This window comes from Hippocampus guttulatus, chromosome 19, assembly GCF_054856545.1.
Source record: "Hippocampus guttulatus isolate MCC_2025c chromosome 19, RoL_Hgut_1.0, whole genome shotgun sequence".
Classification (NCBI taxonomy): Eukaryota; Metazoa; Chordata; class Actinopteri; order Syngnathiformes; family Syngnathidae; genus Hippocampus; species Hippocampus guttulatus.
The window spans coordinates 2,253,547-2,270,480 of NC_141279.1; the positions used below are offsets into that span (position 1 = coordinate 2,253,547).

Sequence of the window (16,934 nt, forward strand, 5' to 3'; positions counted from 1 at the left end):
AACATGCTTCATGACACAGTCCAATAGAATCTAATTTTGATTCCAACCATGACGTAAGAAAGTTTCACATTTCTCAACTTATTCAGTACCAGCCAATTCTAGACCAAGTCTGAAAAGACGCTTAAAAACGTCTTTGGGAGTGAATGAGATTAATTAAATGAAACAAGACACATGGCATACTCTTTCAAATACATTTAAATAACTTAGTTGTGTGTTTCCATGTGTACATTTAGATACTAACACAACATCCACATACATGATCGGGTCACACAGAATGCAACCCTTCACTGATCACATTTGGCAGTTGGCACAGTTGCTACTAGAGAACGAAACAGCGTTGCCGTGTGAGTGTCTACGACACTCATTGTTTGATGGAAAACATCTTGTAGCGAGCCAAGGCACTCGGCATAGCTTGTCGAGACTTCTGCTACCACTGTAGTCTACATTTTTTTAAATATACACATTTACACTCTTATGAAGGCTGCACAGAAATTATTCTACAAGACCCAAGCTCCATTTTCTCCAGATCTCATCTTAGTGCAGTCACAAAGATTCGGCACTTTTTCATTCAATTAAAAAAAAAAAAAAATCTACTTTTCAAGAATGTATTTTATGTGCCCACTCGTTATACAATACTGCATAATAAGACCCAATACAAAAACTTTCCAAAATATTAAATGCACACGGATTATGAACAAAGTCTCATTTGTGGAGGTCATCAATCTCTGACATCATCAGAACTGACCATTACAAGATTTGTGAAGGGAAACTATTTGAGACTCTATCTTAGATCTGATTTAACTGAACAAGTGTATGTAGCAATTTACAGGGCAGGGAACAAAAACAATCAGTTCTTATGTTGACCATTTAATGCACCCTGTAACCTGATAACATGATAAACTGTCCACTGTAGTAACTGCTGTCCCTGAAAGGGTTCATCTGCAAGAACACATTTTACTTTTTTGTTGGTACCCCCCCCCCCCACCACCCCCTCCCCAGTAATTAAAACCCATGACATAATGATGTTTGATCAATAAATAGCTCCTCTAGCAGTATTCTTCCCCCTGCTGGCCCGGCAGGTCGTTGAGGTCCAAGAAGATGGAGGTGTTGGAGAGTTTGCGGCCGTTGGACGAAAGGTCCAGCAGCTCCTCTGCAGTACTTGGCACCGAGCTGATGTACATGTCCCACACCTGCTCGGGAGCGTCCAGCTCCAACAGCTTCTGCTTGATCTTTAAGTTCTTCTCAATGTTCCTTCGCTTGTGCTTGAACTCCAGGATGGTTTTGGTGTAGCGGTTAATGGTCGTGACGGAGGACGCCATGCACGCTGTGAAGGAACTCCACGCTAATCTAAAGAGGAGCGTGATTTAAATGTCACAAATACGGGACATTGACTTCAGGATACAGTTCAAACTAATTAGAAAGAAACGGCGCTGAGAAACAGCCGTGCACTTGTGCTGCCTTTTCAAACCAGAACATTGCACGTAAGAAGTATGCACATTTGTTGACTCACATGTATGACCAACTGTAGTCCCATGTCTGAGGTTTCCAGTCTTCGGGGCCCAGACTGACAGTCAGCTGGAAGGCTGTGGTGAACATCATGTGGGCCACCATCCCCAGCAGGCCTGTGAACACACGTAGAAAAGAAATGATGCACTTCTGCTGCATCGCCACTTGAGGCCAGTATAACATTAAATGAAACAGTGGAGTCAGCCTATCGTTCAGTCTACTAACCAAACAGACATGTATTTTGAGGTCGTGATGAAACAAATATTTGAGTGACAATTCCACATTTTGGATTAAAAAATAAATAAATAATAATAAATAAAAATCCCCATTCATTCCAAATGACACATGCAACAACATTCCCGTTTGCAATTCTTTAAGTTCTCCTCAATTGCTTCACTTTGAGAATGTTTCTGTCATGATTCTGTTTTTTTTTAGAATACGTTTTGATTTTGTTTCTCGTGTGCTTTCTAGTGGTGGTGCTGTTGAGTGGCCATGTTTATGGCAACGTGCAGGCGCAGTTTATGATAATCTAATTTACATGCGAATTGTCCCCACACCAGATTTCTCAAATCATGATAATGTCATGATCCTGCCTTGTTTGCTTTGTTTTCGCTGTCTCCAGCTGGAGAGTGGGCGTTCCCTTACAAGTGGCACCTGTCTCGAATCTGGCCTCGTTACATGTCTGCTTTAAAAGCCAAGCCACACCCACAATTTGCTGTCAGATTATTAGCCTTGCTCACGACTCTGTGTCCAAGTGCTTAATTTTCTAGACGTTCTTGACATTTTGTCTCATAGATTTGTGTTCATTGTAAATATATATATATATATATATATAAATATATATATATATATATATATGCTGTGTATATATATACAGGTATATATATATATATATACATATTTTGTCAAATCTGTTGTCTGGACCTTAATTTGTGGAATTCAATTCTGTCCGGAGCATTCCGGACACCTGAGAGACAAGACCAGCTCGGCTTGTTGAAGATACAGAGTAACTTTTCAGTCAGGGGTGTCCAAAGTCGGTCCTCAAGGGCCGCGGTCCTGCCTGTTTTCCAGCTCTCCCAAGAGCAACACACCTGATTCAAATAATCAGGAACGTTCTAATGCTGCTTCAGAGCTGGTTGATGAGCTGATCGTCTGAATCAGGTGTGTTGCAGCCAGGAGAGCTGGAAAACAGGCAGGACAGTGGCCCTCCAGGCCCGGATCTGGACAAGCTGTTTTAACTGATGGTAGGTGTATTCAACGCTTCATTCACAGGCACTATCATGCAGAAATGCCCCACTGGTGCAGCACCAAAAGGTAAACAGACCTTCAGGGTGTTTTTTTTTTGCATCATCTATGAAGCAAAATATGGCAGTCTGAACTCTCATACAAGTCACAAGATAATTGTCACGTGTGTCACTTTTGGACTAGACCACACAATGTTATACACACGCAGCTATGCCGCAACTAAAGCATTAATATTGAAAGAATGAGGTCATATCGTTTCCAGGCAATACCATGAAATAAGACTATCGAGTGAAATTCCACTTTTGATGTGAAAGATGCAGCAGCAGATGGTCTTTTGATGGCACAAAGTCAAAGAGAACGAGTGGACCAGTAAGGGCAAAGCAGACAGCAGTCCGTCTGCTATGTGGTTCGCTATACACATGCATGGACACTGCTGTAATGTCCTCCGCCCTTACGCGCATAAAGATCAGAGTGCTGCTTTGTTACGGTGTCTCAGCGGTTTCATTTACAAGCGGGTATACCGCTCGCTTTATGCACATAATTTTTGCTATGGATTACGACAGTGTTTTTCTTTGTTCCCCTATTTGACCAATATGTGTCTATTGTCCAGCAGTAAATTGCACACGCCACGTGTCATTTGATCCAACATGGTTGTACTCGTGTTTTGTAAATTTTGAACTATAAGGGGCACCTAAAAGCATTCAATTTTCTCAAAAGTTGACAGCGCACCTTATAATCCGATGCGCCTTATATACGGATCAATGTTCAGATTTTTTGTTGACGCAGTACTTTAAATGTTCTGACACTATTGTAGCTTCTATCTTATGCACCTTATAATATGGCGCACCCTATAAATGGAAACCGTTTTAAAATTCATTGAAGGTGCGCCTTATACTCCGAAGCACCTTATAGTGTGGAAAATACGGTACTAGCAATCAAGGCACATGTTAATAATAATGAATCCTTCCTTTAAATATCTTACTTTATATTTATATTTGAAATCAGATCTGTGGACTGGAGGAAATTAACGTGCGGCCTGTTCTAGAGTTGTCACCCTGAACAGTGCATGCAGCAGCCCCACCCACCGGGAAATTGCCAGGTCCAAATTGCTATTCCGGGCTTGGTGGTGACAGAACTCACGCCTGATGATCAGTGAGTGTGTGAGTTATGTTTGCTGTAAATTTTAACTACCCTCCTGCTCAAAGTGGGGTCCATAAACATGGAGTTGGATGAGTTTGCTGTGGAAGAAATTGAAAGCCATGACCTCAACTCCAAATCAAGCACAAGCGAGCGAACAGAGACAGTGAGCCAGACCCTCTCTCTTGTGCAACATCAGTTCAGTATTCTCTCCTTAAAATGCGAGCCAGTGTCCTCATACATTTGTCCGTAAAGTGTAACTTTTATCTTTCTTCCTCATACTCGCCATACAGACAGTTAAACCCTAAAAGAAAGTGCTGTTTTTATAGTGCTAGTAAAGCTCCTCAGCCACATCACAAGTGCATCGCCAGGCAGTAAAAACAGAGCTCCGTATTGTCCTTGCACACTCTTACCCTATTCGTACTCCCTTTATTATAACCATGGATGATTAAGAGCTGGTGGAAAAAATAATCTTGTGTACTGTAGTGACTACCAGAACCACCTTCAATAAATTCATCCCGTTTAAAATTTAAAAAAAACAACAACAACAACATAGATTCTCATGTTGAAACATTTAACAAGCAGATTTGATGATAAGCTTGGAGAGGTGAGCCATAAAGGGGGCTGAACTTAAGTTTTGGGGTTTTGTTTTTTGTCTTAGCTTACCTATAAAAACCACAGACCCTCGGCAACTCGAAGTTCTCCTTTCCAATTATCAAAGTCCCATAAAACGCACACAGTGGCTATAAAGTTTCAGGTACTATTGAGATAAATAACACCAACCCAATGGAGGCTTTTATTTTGGATTGATTTGGTCAGGAAAATAAAATAGAGCAGGCATAGAAATGCAAATCAACATTTCCACACCTGTTCAATCAGTTGTTTAGCAATTTCGATCATACACTGTTCGGTAAACAAAGAAAACACATTTTATGCCACTTTTCTTTTTTTAAACCAGCGTGTTCAATTGCAGCCAGAAGATGCTTGAAGACTCATAAGACAAGAGCTAATTACCCTCGTGAATAAAACGAATAAAGACGACTTTGGATGCCCATAAATGTTTGGAACAGATGTTGGTGATGCAGGCGGATATCATTTTATCTTGCTACCAAAACGTTGAGAGAGAAAATAATCATAAGAATTCATATCTCACAGAAAGACACCATTACATAAATTGCCAATGTTGGAAAAACTCCTCACATCTCCAAAACCATCACTTTAAAGAAAAATGAATAAATAAATGAAAAGATCAAAATGACCAAATCAGGACTTTTTTTTAAATGTTACTGTTGCAAAACTGCCTAAAACTTTGCTGTTAATTTTTTTTTTAATTGCTGGGTATGAAATCTATCTTTTATGACAACTGTCCTGGAAGTTTGTATGGGTTTCAGTGGTCATACTATATGATGGAAAGGAAAAACAGCATCATCAAATGTAACCTTCAATAGAAAGGTAAATTTAGGGCTCCAAGCATCTTTAGAAGTGGTTCTGCTCATTTTTTTTTTTTTTTGGTTTGTTTTTGTTTTTTGGAGCTGTATTACTCAAAACAAATCGCTTCACTCAAGTTTCACCGTCCCCTGCAGGTAAAGCTACGGAAGAGGATTCAGATATAAGGCACACTGCATTATAAGGCACATAGAAGAGAAGCTACAATTGTGGCTGCGGTTGTGTGATGCTTCCACAAGATGGAGCTCCGCTAAAGAATACAACACAATACAGCTTTATTTTTTTTCGCACTTTCACGACCGCTGCAGCTGTAACAAAACACTTTAATTGAATGTAGTATTTTAAATGTTCTGTAATCAGAATATTGAATCATAAAAACAAGGGGGATCGGATTATAAGGCGCAGTCGACTTTTGGGAAAATTGAATGCTTTTAGGTGTGCCTTATAGTGTGGAAAATACGGTAAATTAAAATAAAACAAAGTTTCACAATGCAAAAACACTACAAATTAAATTTGAATTGTAAGTGACTCGTGTTTTGTTAAAATCAATTTAAATGAATGAAAGAAATAACTTGGAATAGGAGCCCACTCATCTGCTGCAACACTTCTCACCTTCTTATCGTATTGTTCTTGTGGCACAACTCTAGTTTTTTTTTGTGACAAATTAACTCACAGCTGATCTGTATCAAAGGCTATTATGCAATCCCCTCCGAGCTCAATTTTCTCCTGCTTAAAAAAATGTTCAAGGAAAAACAAGAAAACAGAGAGCGAAATAGAATTTTGCTCTGGTGGCGCATCTATTACCTTTGAGAAACATAACGCCTATTTCACACAAATGAGCCTACTGCTGGTGGTGTGGACACACACACACACACACACACACATAAGGGAATGAATGTTTCCGAATAAACTTCTGTGGATTCAAAAAGTCACTTAAAAATTTGCCGTTTTTTTCAGCCCTCCGGGTGTTTATCTCACATTGGAATCAATTTCACTCCAAACCGCCTTTTAATATTTAAACCCCAAATCATACTTTTCATCCATGATGCAAGACGTGATTGGCTTTCTGTTGCACCAATATCCTTAATCAAGACAACTGCCCACATGGAGCCATCGGAATTAACTACTGTCAGCTATTTAATGTTGTTATTGTCATTATATTTCAGTCTGCTTAAAAGTGAGAATCTTGCCAACCTTGGTTTTTTTTCTTCATTGGCCCTAATCCTCTTCCGTAGAAAACAGTTTTAAAATGGGCCATTCATCAAAGGTGCGCCTTATACTCTGAAGCGCCTTATAGTGTGGAAAATACGGTAGTTAGTCTGTGTGCACTGTCTATGTACTCTTTGATTTATAGTACGACGTCAAATTGTACATACATTATGCTATAAAGATTTTCTTTCCAAACAGTTTGTTGAGTCAAACCCCAATAGAATGAAGTTGCTAAGTTTCAACCTTGGGAGCACTATAGTGCATCTGTAATTAAATGGACACAAAGCGTATACATTCAATTACAGTTCTTCAATGTGGACTGAAGAGTGAGCAGAGGCTCAATTATTTAGCCGATGGGTCTTAAGTAGCGGGGAAGTCAATCATGTCGAGAAAGTCGTTGCGGCCAAGCAGACTATCTTTCCCTGCACCCAGCCTGGTGGTCAGCATCATTTTCACACAGTGGATTAGAGAGAAGGTCATCATTAATTCCTTCACCAAGAGAGGTGGTGGCTGACATGAAAAGTGGTAAGAGATCTCTGACGGCTTTAATTGGCCTCAATAATAAGCTTGGTTGCCGAAGCGATCCACAAAACGGATTTATGAGGTTCAGTTGGTATGAAAATGCATGCACGTGGTCAGCTTTCCTACTTGAAAGTTTATTGCACCCACAACGTTTTCAGTTTATTTGATGCTATTTGATTTCGACTCACCTGAAAGCACGGTGAATATGGCAGCGAAGGCATTGAGCTTCAGGCCATCGATGACGTTGCCAAACTGGCACACTTCTATCCACATGAGGATGCCCCCGGTGGCCAAGAGCATGATATACAGGCACTCTGCGACAATGCACAGCCACAGCACCCCTATGGATGTTGAAGATAGCACAAAAACGGCGTTTTGAGTCAAAAGGGTGGGTGGGGGAGGCGCGGGGGGGGGGGGGGGGTGATGGCAAATTCAAATTGCTGGAGTGCAGGAAGACATGGTTGAGTGACTCACGCAGGGAGTGCAGGCAGTGATATAGGAAATAGGGGAAGGCGAAGTGAAGAAAAATATGGGCTAGGTAAGTAAGGGCAATTGGAGAGGACATGCATAGAAGCGGGTGGGGGTGGAATGAGTCGGTGAAGGTTGGATGAGTGACCCTGTCACCCATATGATTAACCTTCACCGTCGGTGAAAGGATATATAACCCGCACAGGGGCCTCCAGCACATGAAGGAGGGAACATCATGGCGTAAAAACGAGTGAAACCATCCAACGGAAGCTATGGTACCATGAAGTATATTGCACAACAACCCGAAGCGTTTGTGATATCATCAAGGTGTAACAAGGTGGTATCATGATTGCCTAAAATATCCTTGTTGGAATGTTGGACACTTTTGTAGCTTTCAGTTGAAAAAAAAAACTAGCTCAGAGACTGTCTTCAGCCATCGGGAAAATTTTTGAAAATTCTAATAGATTGTTGCCTTGAGATATGAGTCGTCCTGTACGGTATATACTTTGACCAATCTTACTGCAGTTACTGAGCTACTTACTGTAGTTGTCTTCGTCCTCTTCATTTGTGTTTTCGTAATTGTATTTTACTGCCCCCGGTGGCAAGGTTACGTACACCAGAATTAGCCACCATTAAATAATCAAGCTGCATGAACAGTTTAATTCTTTACATTCTATTTGATTATGTTATTACCATAAATGTTTGAAGTGATCGTAGCGTGCTTTCTTATTAAAAACACACAGTGCAAAAACATTTTGGGGGTGGCTGGAATGCATTAGCGGCCTTTCCATTCATTTCAATGGGGAAACATCATTTGAGATAAGAATGTTTCAAATTGCGAGCGTGTTGATGGAATGAAGTAAAGTCATAGCTCAAGGCATACTCGAATGAACAGAGCCGCAATGACAATGTGAAAGATTATTAAACAAAGGTGCTTATTGTGTAAAAGGGTCTGAGCGTATAATTTTTAATACATTTGCAGAACTATCAAGTCTTTTTTCCCCATTTTTAATTATCAACGAATAAAAAAACAATCGATATATTGAATTAAAATGTATTTAATAAAGTTTGGGATGATGCAATACCATAACAAACGATGCATAATGTATGATGAATGTATCTGGTACAACAAAGCATTGCTGAAATTAAATTCTGGAGAAAGAAAACACGAGTAACCAACAAATGAAATTTTTGTCTGCAGTTTTAATCTATTTCTTCAACTTTGCATCAGATGAGCAAGAATATTAAAACATAAATTGTTTTCTAGGAAGTATTTACATGAGATTACCGGTTTCAGCATATGGAAGTGAAGCCAATAAGTAATTAGCAGAACATTTAAATACCGTATAAAAGAGGCATCGACTGGCCTGTCTTGACCGTATTTTTGATTCTATAGCACCGATAATACTGATTCACTGGCAACGCTTGATTTAACATATTCAAACATGCTGTAATGACTAAATCTGACTCCTGATGAAGACGTCTGTCAATCGATGATAGTGGAAAATAGGACCCAATTCACGTGTTTGCCGATGTGTTTTTAGCAGTTCTGCAATCAACTCAAGCCAAAGCTGACATTCGCGTGCCTGACAATTCATGTTGTCTGGTTAAAGCAGATTGGCTGCCGAAGAATAAACAGTGAGCATTTAAGTGTTCCCTGGAAAGCCACGTTGGGCCATCTGGGTGCGTTTGTACTGCAGCTCATTCCTGGAATGTTCTGAGGTGCACTATGTTTACTCATTGCTGCGCAAATTGTTTTTTTTCCCCCGATTTACATATTACATTGTGGATTGACCCGTTTGGGAGATTTTTACAGTTTTGTTTGCCACGTGCTACTTAACTGAATTTCTATTTTAGAAACCACGGCAGAATAGTATTGGCTTCTGTCCTCACCGATATATTTATTACCTCAATATATCGCCGCTCCCACCAGTACCGTAATATTGAAAAAGGAATGGAAGAGAATTGACGCACAACCCCCCCCCCCCCTAATATTATCAGTGTTAACATTCAGGGGGGAGGACTAACAGAAAGGATTTATCCCAAACGGCACAGCTAAGGGAACCGATAAGGCGAATGAGAACGAATCGATGGAAGAGATTGATTTGCTACTCCTACCTGGCAGCAGGTAAATCAGTGCTAAGTGCTAACAGCTCCCCGTGTAGCATTAGACTGGAGTAAATAAGCAGTGGGGGTGATTTCATGACTTGCTTGTGTTTCAGGTAGTTAGGCAAAGATTTGTGTCGAAATGGTTCCATTGGTGTTAATGAATGTTTGGATTAAACTGCCCAACCTTTATTGACGAAAGATCTACTTTTCGAATAACCAACCTCCCGCGATCGACCCCGCTCCTGCGCGCACTTACACACGCATGTGATGTTAATCAACGACCATAACGGCCCCTAAAATGAACAAAACAGAAAAACAAAGTAGACGCAAGAGTTTGTGAGTTTGTGGAAAGGAAATTAATGCCTACCTTCGTCGAGACCTGATGGGGAGGCATGCGACGCACTTTTCGCAGCCCGCTAACTATCGTCGGTTAAAGGCGACCTGCTTTATTTTATTTTTTTCAATACTTTTTGTGAACGCGAGACTGATACGATGATTAGGGTGCATTAACACAAAAATATATTAATAACATGCACAGAGACACAAATGTTTGGGGGTTTTTTTCCCTCTACACCCCTCGCGATCGACTTGGGACCAGTTCGCGAGCTGTTGGTCGATCGCGCTCGACGTAATGGGCACCCTTGGATTTAACTGTCAATGAATCGATGAGTTGGATTTAAAAAAAAAAATACGCAATTTTAATTTCCATTCTTTTATTCAAAAACAGGACACTATGTCAAAATGACATTGCAAGAAATGCACAAATATAAGTTAGGATTCACTTCTTGGGTTGGTCCGTAAACATGTCAGAAAATTGGCTAAATCTCGGATCTTTGTTTTCCATAGTAAAAGTATATTTGCAAATGTCTTATTTCGGTCAAAGACCAACATTTTCGGGGAGAACCACAAGAATCTGAGAATATTTACTCTTAGGAATGTGACATTTTCACAAGATCTTTAAGCAATTCATTCATTATCAAAACTATTTGTGGTTTGATTTTATAACTGTCTCATTGTCTACTTTTATTATTATTTTTTTTTACAAACAAGAGACAGGGGACTCTACTCCACCCATTACTCTAATTCCATTAAAAAATGTTCATCTTGATAGTTTCAGGGAGCATATGTGATGCTCAAATATATGTTTTTAGCATTAAAATGGGATTCATTACCAACTTACCTCTTTCATTTGCAGGCGCGACAGAGATGAAATTTCGGCAGTTTTCACCTGCGAGATAAAAAAAAAAAAAAACAGTCAATCGCTGCAAGTTTAGCTCGGATGACCCGACGCGATCGATGAAGGCATTTCCACTGTGTCAGTAAAAGCCACGCATGCCATTCTGGGATTTCAAGGATTTCATTGTCCACCAAAGAAATGATCAAAAATAGGCTTTGCGGCTGCTGTGAGGGTATCGATCCCTCTTGCTCCCAGATGGCTTCATTGGAAGTGAAATGGCATTCGGACAGAATGCTTATGAGGGAATAAAACATCTTTACATCTGAAGAGTTCAAAAAGAAACAAAAGAGGCTTTGGAAATAATTTCCGCCATTTTAATGAACGTTCTGAAGTCCTATTTGGTGGCGCTTGTGGTTTGCGAATGTACCTCACAGTTTTGAGGTTCAGGGTTCGAATCTCTCCAGCCAATGTGGAGTTTCTACATTCTCTATGTAATCGTGTTTTTTTTTTTTTTTTCCTCATTTTTGCAACAACATGCATGTTTGGTTCTTTAAAGGCTCCGGATTGTCCACAGGTGCAAATGTGAAGATGAGAAGTTGTTTGTATGCGCACCGAGACTCAGCCTTAACATCAGTATTTGTCATAATGCTTGCCTCTCGGAATCCGTGCAGTAAGAAAAAAAACAAGGCTGAACAAAAACATTCGGGAAGACCAAGGCAATAGTGAGAATAGCGGGAAAATAGTTCAAGTGTGAAATTTATATTTCAGGATCATATATTTGTAATGTGCGAGACTCTTGTGAAGACCAGGCTTCTCTAAAATGCATGAAAGGAGGAATCTGAATGAATAAAATGAGAATGGGAGCGAGACGATGGATGCGTTGCGCAATCGCTTTGTGTGATGATCTCTCAGCAGGTTATGCATGAATAAAAAAAGAGAATATTTTGTCACACTATGACATATTAGTGCTTGTCTCGGCATTAACTGGTGCACAGCTGCTAAACTTCGCCCCGTAGTTGAAAATAATTTACCGGTCATGTTGATGTTCTGCTCGCAGGAGAACCAGATCCCGGTGTGAAACTTCCTCATGACGTACTTGTCCTCGCCGGTCTCCCAAATGTACTGCACCAGCCGCGTGTCGTTCAAATTGGAGCTGTTGAACCTGATGCAGAACGACTGCTTGGTCGTCACCGGGCCGGTACAGAACGGTTTGACCACCTTGCGGGTACCGGCGCACCAGTGGCTCGTTCCGAGAGCCGACACCGCGAGGAACAAGGCCAGAAAGTTCAAGGTGAGAGCCAGCGACGCTCTCCGCCGCCGGTCAATTCCCATAGCGGCGGCGAAACCGGAGGAGTGAAGACGCCCGAATTAATCCCGGATCCGAGTGATTTCTCCTCTTTCAAATCCTCACAATCCGATTATCCCTGTTGATATATCCGCGGCTAATTACCGTGCGGATCTTACGTGCGTCTCTCGCATCTGCCTCTCCTCTCAAACTCACTCTCTCATTTTGTAAGCGTGCGCCCCCGTACCTTCCTAACCCCCCTCCGCTGCCCCCTCCCCGTCTTCCAAACACAGACACACACATGCGCGCGGGCATCTTTTCACCCAAGGAGCGCTAGCAGCATAATCACGTGACACAATCAATGCTTTTGTAAAAACACTCAAAAGGATTCATCCAAAGATTGCACTTAACACAATGTAAATCATTTTTGTCAGAATTCTTTTTCAACCATTCCCATGCTCATCCATCCATTTTCCGATCCACTTAATCATCACAAGAGCCGCGGGTGCTGGAACCGATCCCAGCCGTCTTCGTGTAGTCGGCGGGGGGGGGGGGGGGGGGGGGGGGGACGACACACTGAACCGATTGTCAGCCAATCGCAGGGCACGTATAGACGAACAACCGCTCACAATCACACCTCGGGACAATTTCGAGTGTTCACTCCGCCTGCCGTACGCGTTTTTGGAATGTGGGAGGAAACCGGAATACCCGGAGAAAACCCACGCAGGCCTGGGGAAAACATGCAAATTCCACACAGGAAAGCTGGAGCCGGAATTGAACCTTGCCCCTTTGCACTGTGAAGCGGACGACCTCACCAGTCAAGCACCGTGCCACTGTTCATGTGTTAATAGGATATCGGCACCAAACTGAAATCAGGCGCTTTGTTTCACAATAGTAATCTATTCAAAACTGATGTTTGCATTGTGCGTATGTAAATTGTTTGGGTACTGGTGATGCCACAAAGTAATGTGATGTGGAACGTTAAATGGACTGATTTTCATTTTCACCACCGTACAGCAGAGCAAGAAAGATTGTGGTCCAAAAGGGGTCAGAAATAATTTGTTGGACCCATGTAATACTGCAGGCACCAAAATGTATCAATGAAATGGAATTTGTTCAAACAAAGGGCAGCACAACAGAAGACTGAGCCACAAAGTTATCGGTTTGAATCTTTTTCTATCTCTCCACAAGCTACGGGGAATGACAAAGAAATACATTCACAAACTCTTGGTAGAGGCATTTAACAAAAAACATTCTTGTCGGGAAGCCGGACTGTAACTCAGCCTCATCACGGGTGTTCACTCATAGCTGCAGACGACATTATGCAAATGGTTTCAAAGACTGGCCTAGATGGAAAGAAAAAACAGAAAAAAAAGAAAAACTGCTCTCCATTATTAATGACACTAAAGTAAAATACTTTGAACAAATTCAAATACAGTCTTTTACATGCAGTGGCTAATGACAACAAACGCTAAGGAGATAAGTTCCTTGGAGACGTGCAGAGTGAAGTTCAAAAGGCGCAGTGGAGTGCTGTTGTCCCGAAATATGAAAGGGAAGATATACCGTATTGGCCCGAATATAAGACGGTGTTTTTTTGCATTGAAATAAGACTGAAAAGGTGAGGGTTTGTCTTATATTCGGGGTTTAGACATTATACCCATTAGATGGCGCCAGATATCATTGGGGCGAATGCTGAACTTGACTTCCCAGACCAAAGTGAACCCCTGTCACGAAGAATAAAAATAAAAATAGCGGTAGCACGAAGAAGAAAATTGAAAAAAATAGCAATAAGAAAGAGAACCGTAGCGACAATCTGGAGAAAAGTGGGCTGAAGATCCGCCAGGTTAATCGGCAGCTGAGGAGAAGTTATGGTGTAAACTTAAAAATGCTTTTTCTCTCAAATATATTGGTATAATAATTTGTTTCAGATGTACTGTAATTATTTTCTGTATAAAAATTGATTTGTTGTTCAAAAAGACTTTTTTCAAACTTGAGTCTTGAAAAAGAGGGGGTCGTCTTATAATCAGGGCCGTCTTATATTCGGGCCAGTACGGTATAAGGAAATATATTTCATTTCAAATGAAAAAAGCTATTTGGTTCAGTGTACCGGTAGTTTATGGTCTGGATTGGTGATCTGATTCATTCGACGCACATGCTGATTTTTACCCCTTTCACGCACCAATAATGATAACCCGTCACCTGATAAGCTGTCCACTGTAGTGACCGCTGTCCCTGAAAGGGTTAATATCTCAACCAAATGGGGAAATCCACCGTGATCACACCCAACGATAATCAGAAAGAATCATTTTTCATAGAAATGCAAGATTGCTGATTTTGACAGGAAGGATAAGGGGGGTAAAAATAGCTTGAATTTGTGTGGGTCACTTGGGAGGATGGCATGGATGCCAAGCACATGTGCATCGTGAAGATCCGGCAGGCGCATGGCCGTAATGCCAGGGCTCCAAGGACTTGCATGGGCCAAGCATGAGGTTTTAACTGACCAGCCAAGACGAATGATGCCAGCAGCATGTGCACCGCCGGCGTCGGGGTCCGATGGCGGCCTTGAAGCTGCTCTGATAAACAAAGCTGCCTTGAGCCACATCAACCTGATGCCACATTGATTGAGGAACACCAGAAACAAGAGGCAGAGAACGCAACCGCGAGAGGAAAGCTTTGAAAGACAGCTGGACGGATTTTGGCACAATGGGAGGTGAAGCGACGGGCATGAGGCGACACAAATACAGGCCTGGAAAGATGTGATGACAAAATGAAGCTACTGACTCACTGGATCCAAAAGCGAAAATGATAAAGTAACAAAGTAACAAGTCACAAAGAAACTGACGGAACAGTCTCACTCCCGCAGAGTGGGAAGATGTGAACATGAGACGCCGAAAACAAACAACAAATCGCAAGATGGCAATAATAATTTTCAAAAAAAAAAAAATGAACAAAGCACTGAACTGTGAAAGCCAGTTTGTGCTTTGCCTTTCACATTAAGAACACAGTTTATCCTTTTTTTCCCCCCTTGACTAACAAAGTGTCAATTGGGAAACAATGTTTGTGTGTGGATGGACTGTGGGTGTGTGTGTGGGTGTGTGGGTGTGTGTGGGGGGGGGTGTTATACTTGTATATACTTTAAATTACATTTTTCCGGGAACTGCAAATGTTTCTTTCGTGAGATTAAAAATCATCATTCTTGCTCCCTTGCCGTCCCTTTCCTTCTGACTTGCACCTCCGCGTTTTAAACACACACGCACACACACAAATACAGTCTCGGAATTTGATTACATATCCCCAAGCGGCTTTTTTTTTTTTCTCATCGGAGGCAGTTTCTTTATAACCTTGTCACCTTATGATTGAGCTCTACAACGACACTAGTGGAGGATGGAATCACTTTCAGAGGAGTATCTTGGTTTCGGTACTTCCCTTTTTTTTTTTGACTCATTGTCTGCCTCGCGGGCAGATGAGGAAACACTCCGAGAAAAGCGCACGGATAGACTTGCGTCACAAAGGGAAAACGGGGATCTGGTAAAAAGATCTGTCATGTCATTGTCGTCATTTCTCACATTCATTACTGCAGGTAAGGTGGGAAATCGAGGCAGGGATAAATATCTTGCACTCAAGTGACTGTCGTAAAGCGTGCAAAGAGTGATTAACGTCAATAGAAGCGAGATTTGAAAGGGCGTGTCCTTTTCCGAAAGAAACACAGACACTGGAGGCCGGAAGATCGACTACACATCCTTTCACAAATGTTTACGAACAAAATTTTCCGCAAGAAATATTGCTTGGGTTCACAAACTACCGTATTCTTATCTTAATATCTCAGCATACCTAATATTTAACACAAACTGTTATCCAAGTGTAAAAGTAAGTTCATCTCTGTTGCTATTAAACATAGTAAGAAGGATGAGAACAATTCAGAGGGTGGATTACTGCTTGTGCCCGGTCGCAAAATCGTCACCCAGAAACAAATAAAAGATTTTGTTCTTTTGTTCCTGTTGTCAATTTAACATCATCTTTTACCGGGCAGCAAGGGCAACTTCCATTTCCTGTTCTATGGTCATAATCCCATTTTATCCTCTTTTCCATCACTGGTATCCCTCTGTAGTGTCATCACAAAACAGAAAAGAAAAATAGGGATCGCACATGATATCCTGCACAACGTTGGCTCGACTCTTTTTATTTTTAATTTATGCAAAAAACCCAACAAAAAATGTTATAAACAGAAAAAAAACCCCATTATTTACCTTCACCTTCACTTGAAATCGAAGTCCAGTGGGAAAACCTCTGATGCATGCTAAATATCCGGACCAAGTGGCAGTGTTTTGCAGCTTCCCATCATCTCCTGAGCTGCCTGTGACATTTTGGCACTCATTAGGATGCGCCGGTGATTGAGACAATGTCTGCCTCCTGCTTGTAACCTATCTGCTTCCTTTGATATATTTATTCCACGATTTGGTATGTATCCTGAGCCCTGAGTGCACACTGGATGGCTCAATTGCTTATTAACAACCAGGTTTCCGAGACCAGTTTAGCCCTAATCGCCTTACACCCAAAAGAAGTGTTTCTAAAGAGCGAATGACAGCGAACAAATCCGGAAATCCTTCCATACTGCGAGTACAGTCTGCATGCTGATAACATGTCCCACTGATCCGCTGCCCATTCAACTTGTCGCTGCTTTATCCACACAAGGGTCGCGCCGGGTGCTGGAGCCTACCGCAGCCGTCTTCAGGTAGTAGGCGGAGGACACCCTGAACTGTTTGCCAGCAAATCGCAGCGCACGCAGAGACAAACAACCATCTGCGCTCATGCTCACACCTCAGGACAATT

At 41.5% G+C, this 16,934-nt stretch overlaps 1 protein-coding gene across 1 annotated transcript; it reads right to left on the reverse strand.

Moving 5' to 3' along the window:
• Positions 1-1,016: 1,016 nt before the first annotated feature.
• On the reverse strand, positions 1,017-12,337 carry gsg1l2b (gsg1-like 2b). Its single transcript, XM_086138740.1, has 5 exons — positions 11,851-12,337; positions 10,823-10,870; positions 7,254-7,406; positions 1,511-1,622; positions 1,017-1,347 (listed from the first exon to the last, which is right to left on the reverse strand). Exons 1-5 carry the CDS (start codon positions 12,149-12,151, stop codon positions 1,047-1,049), a joined length of 915 nt encoding a protein of 304 aa, XP_085994866.1. The 5' UTR covers positions 12,152-12,337; the 3' UTR covers positions 1,017-1,046.
• Positions 12,338-16,934: the final 4,597 nt, after the last annotated feature.

Excerpts from the sequence above, each read along its gene's own strand:
- gsg1l2b (XM_086138740.1), bottom strand. The coding sequence starts at position 12,151 with ATGGGAATTGACCGGCGGCGGAGAGCGTCGCTGGCTCTCACCTTGAAC. Across the intron at positions 10,871-11,850 it reads GCAGAACATCAACATGACCG|GTGAAAACTGCCGAAATTTC; the intron begins GTAAATTATTTT and ends TTTATCTCGCAG. Across the intron at positions 1,348-1,510 it reads GACTACAGTTGGTCATACAT|ATTAGCGTGGAGTTCCTTCA; the intron begins GTGAGTCAACAA and ends GCTCCTCTTTAG.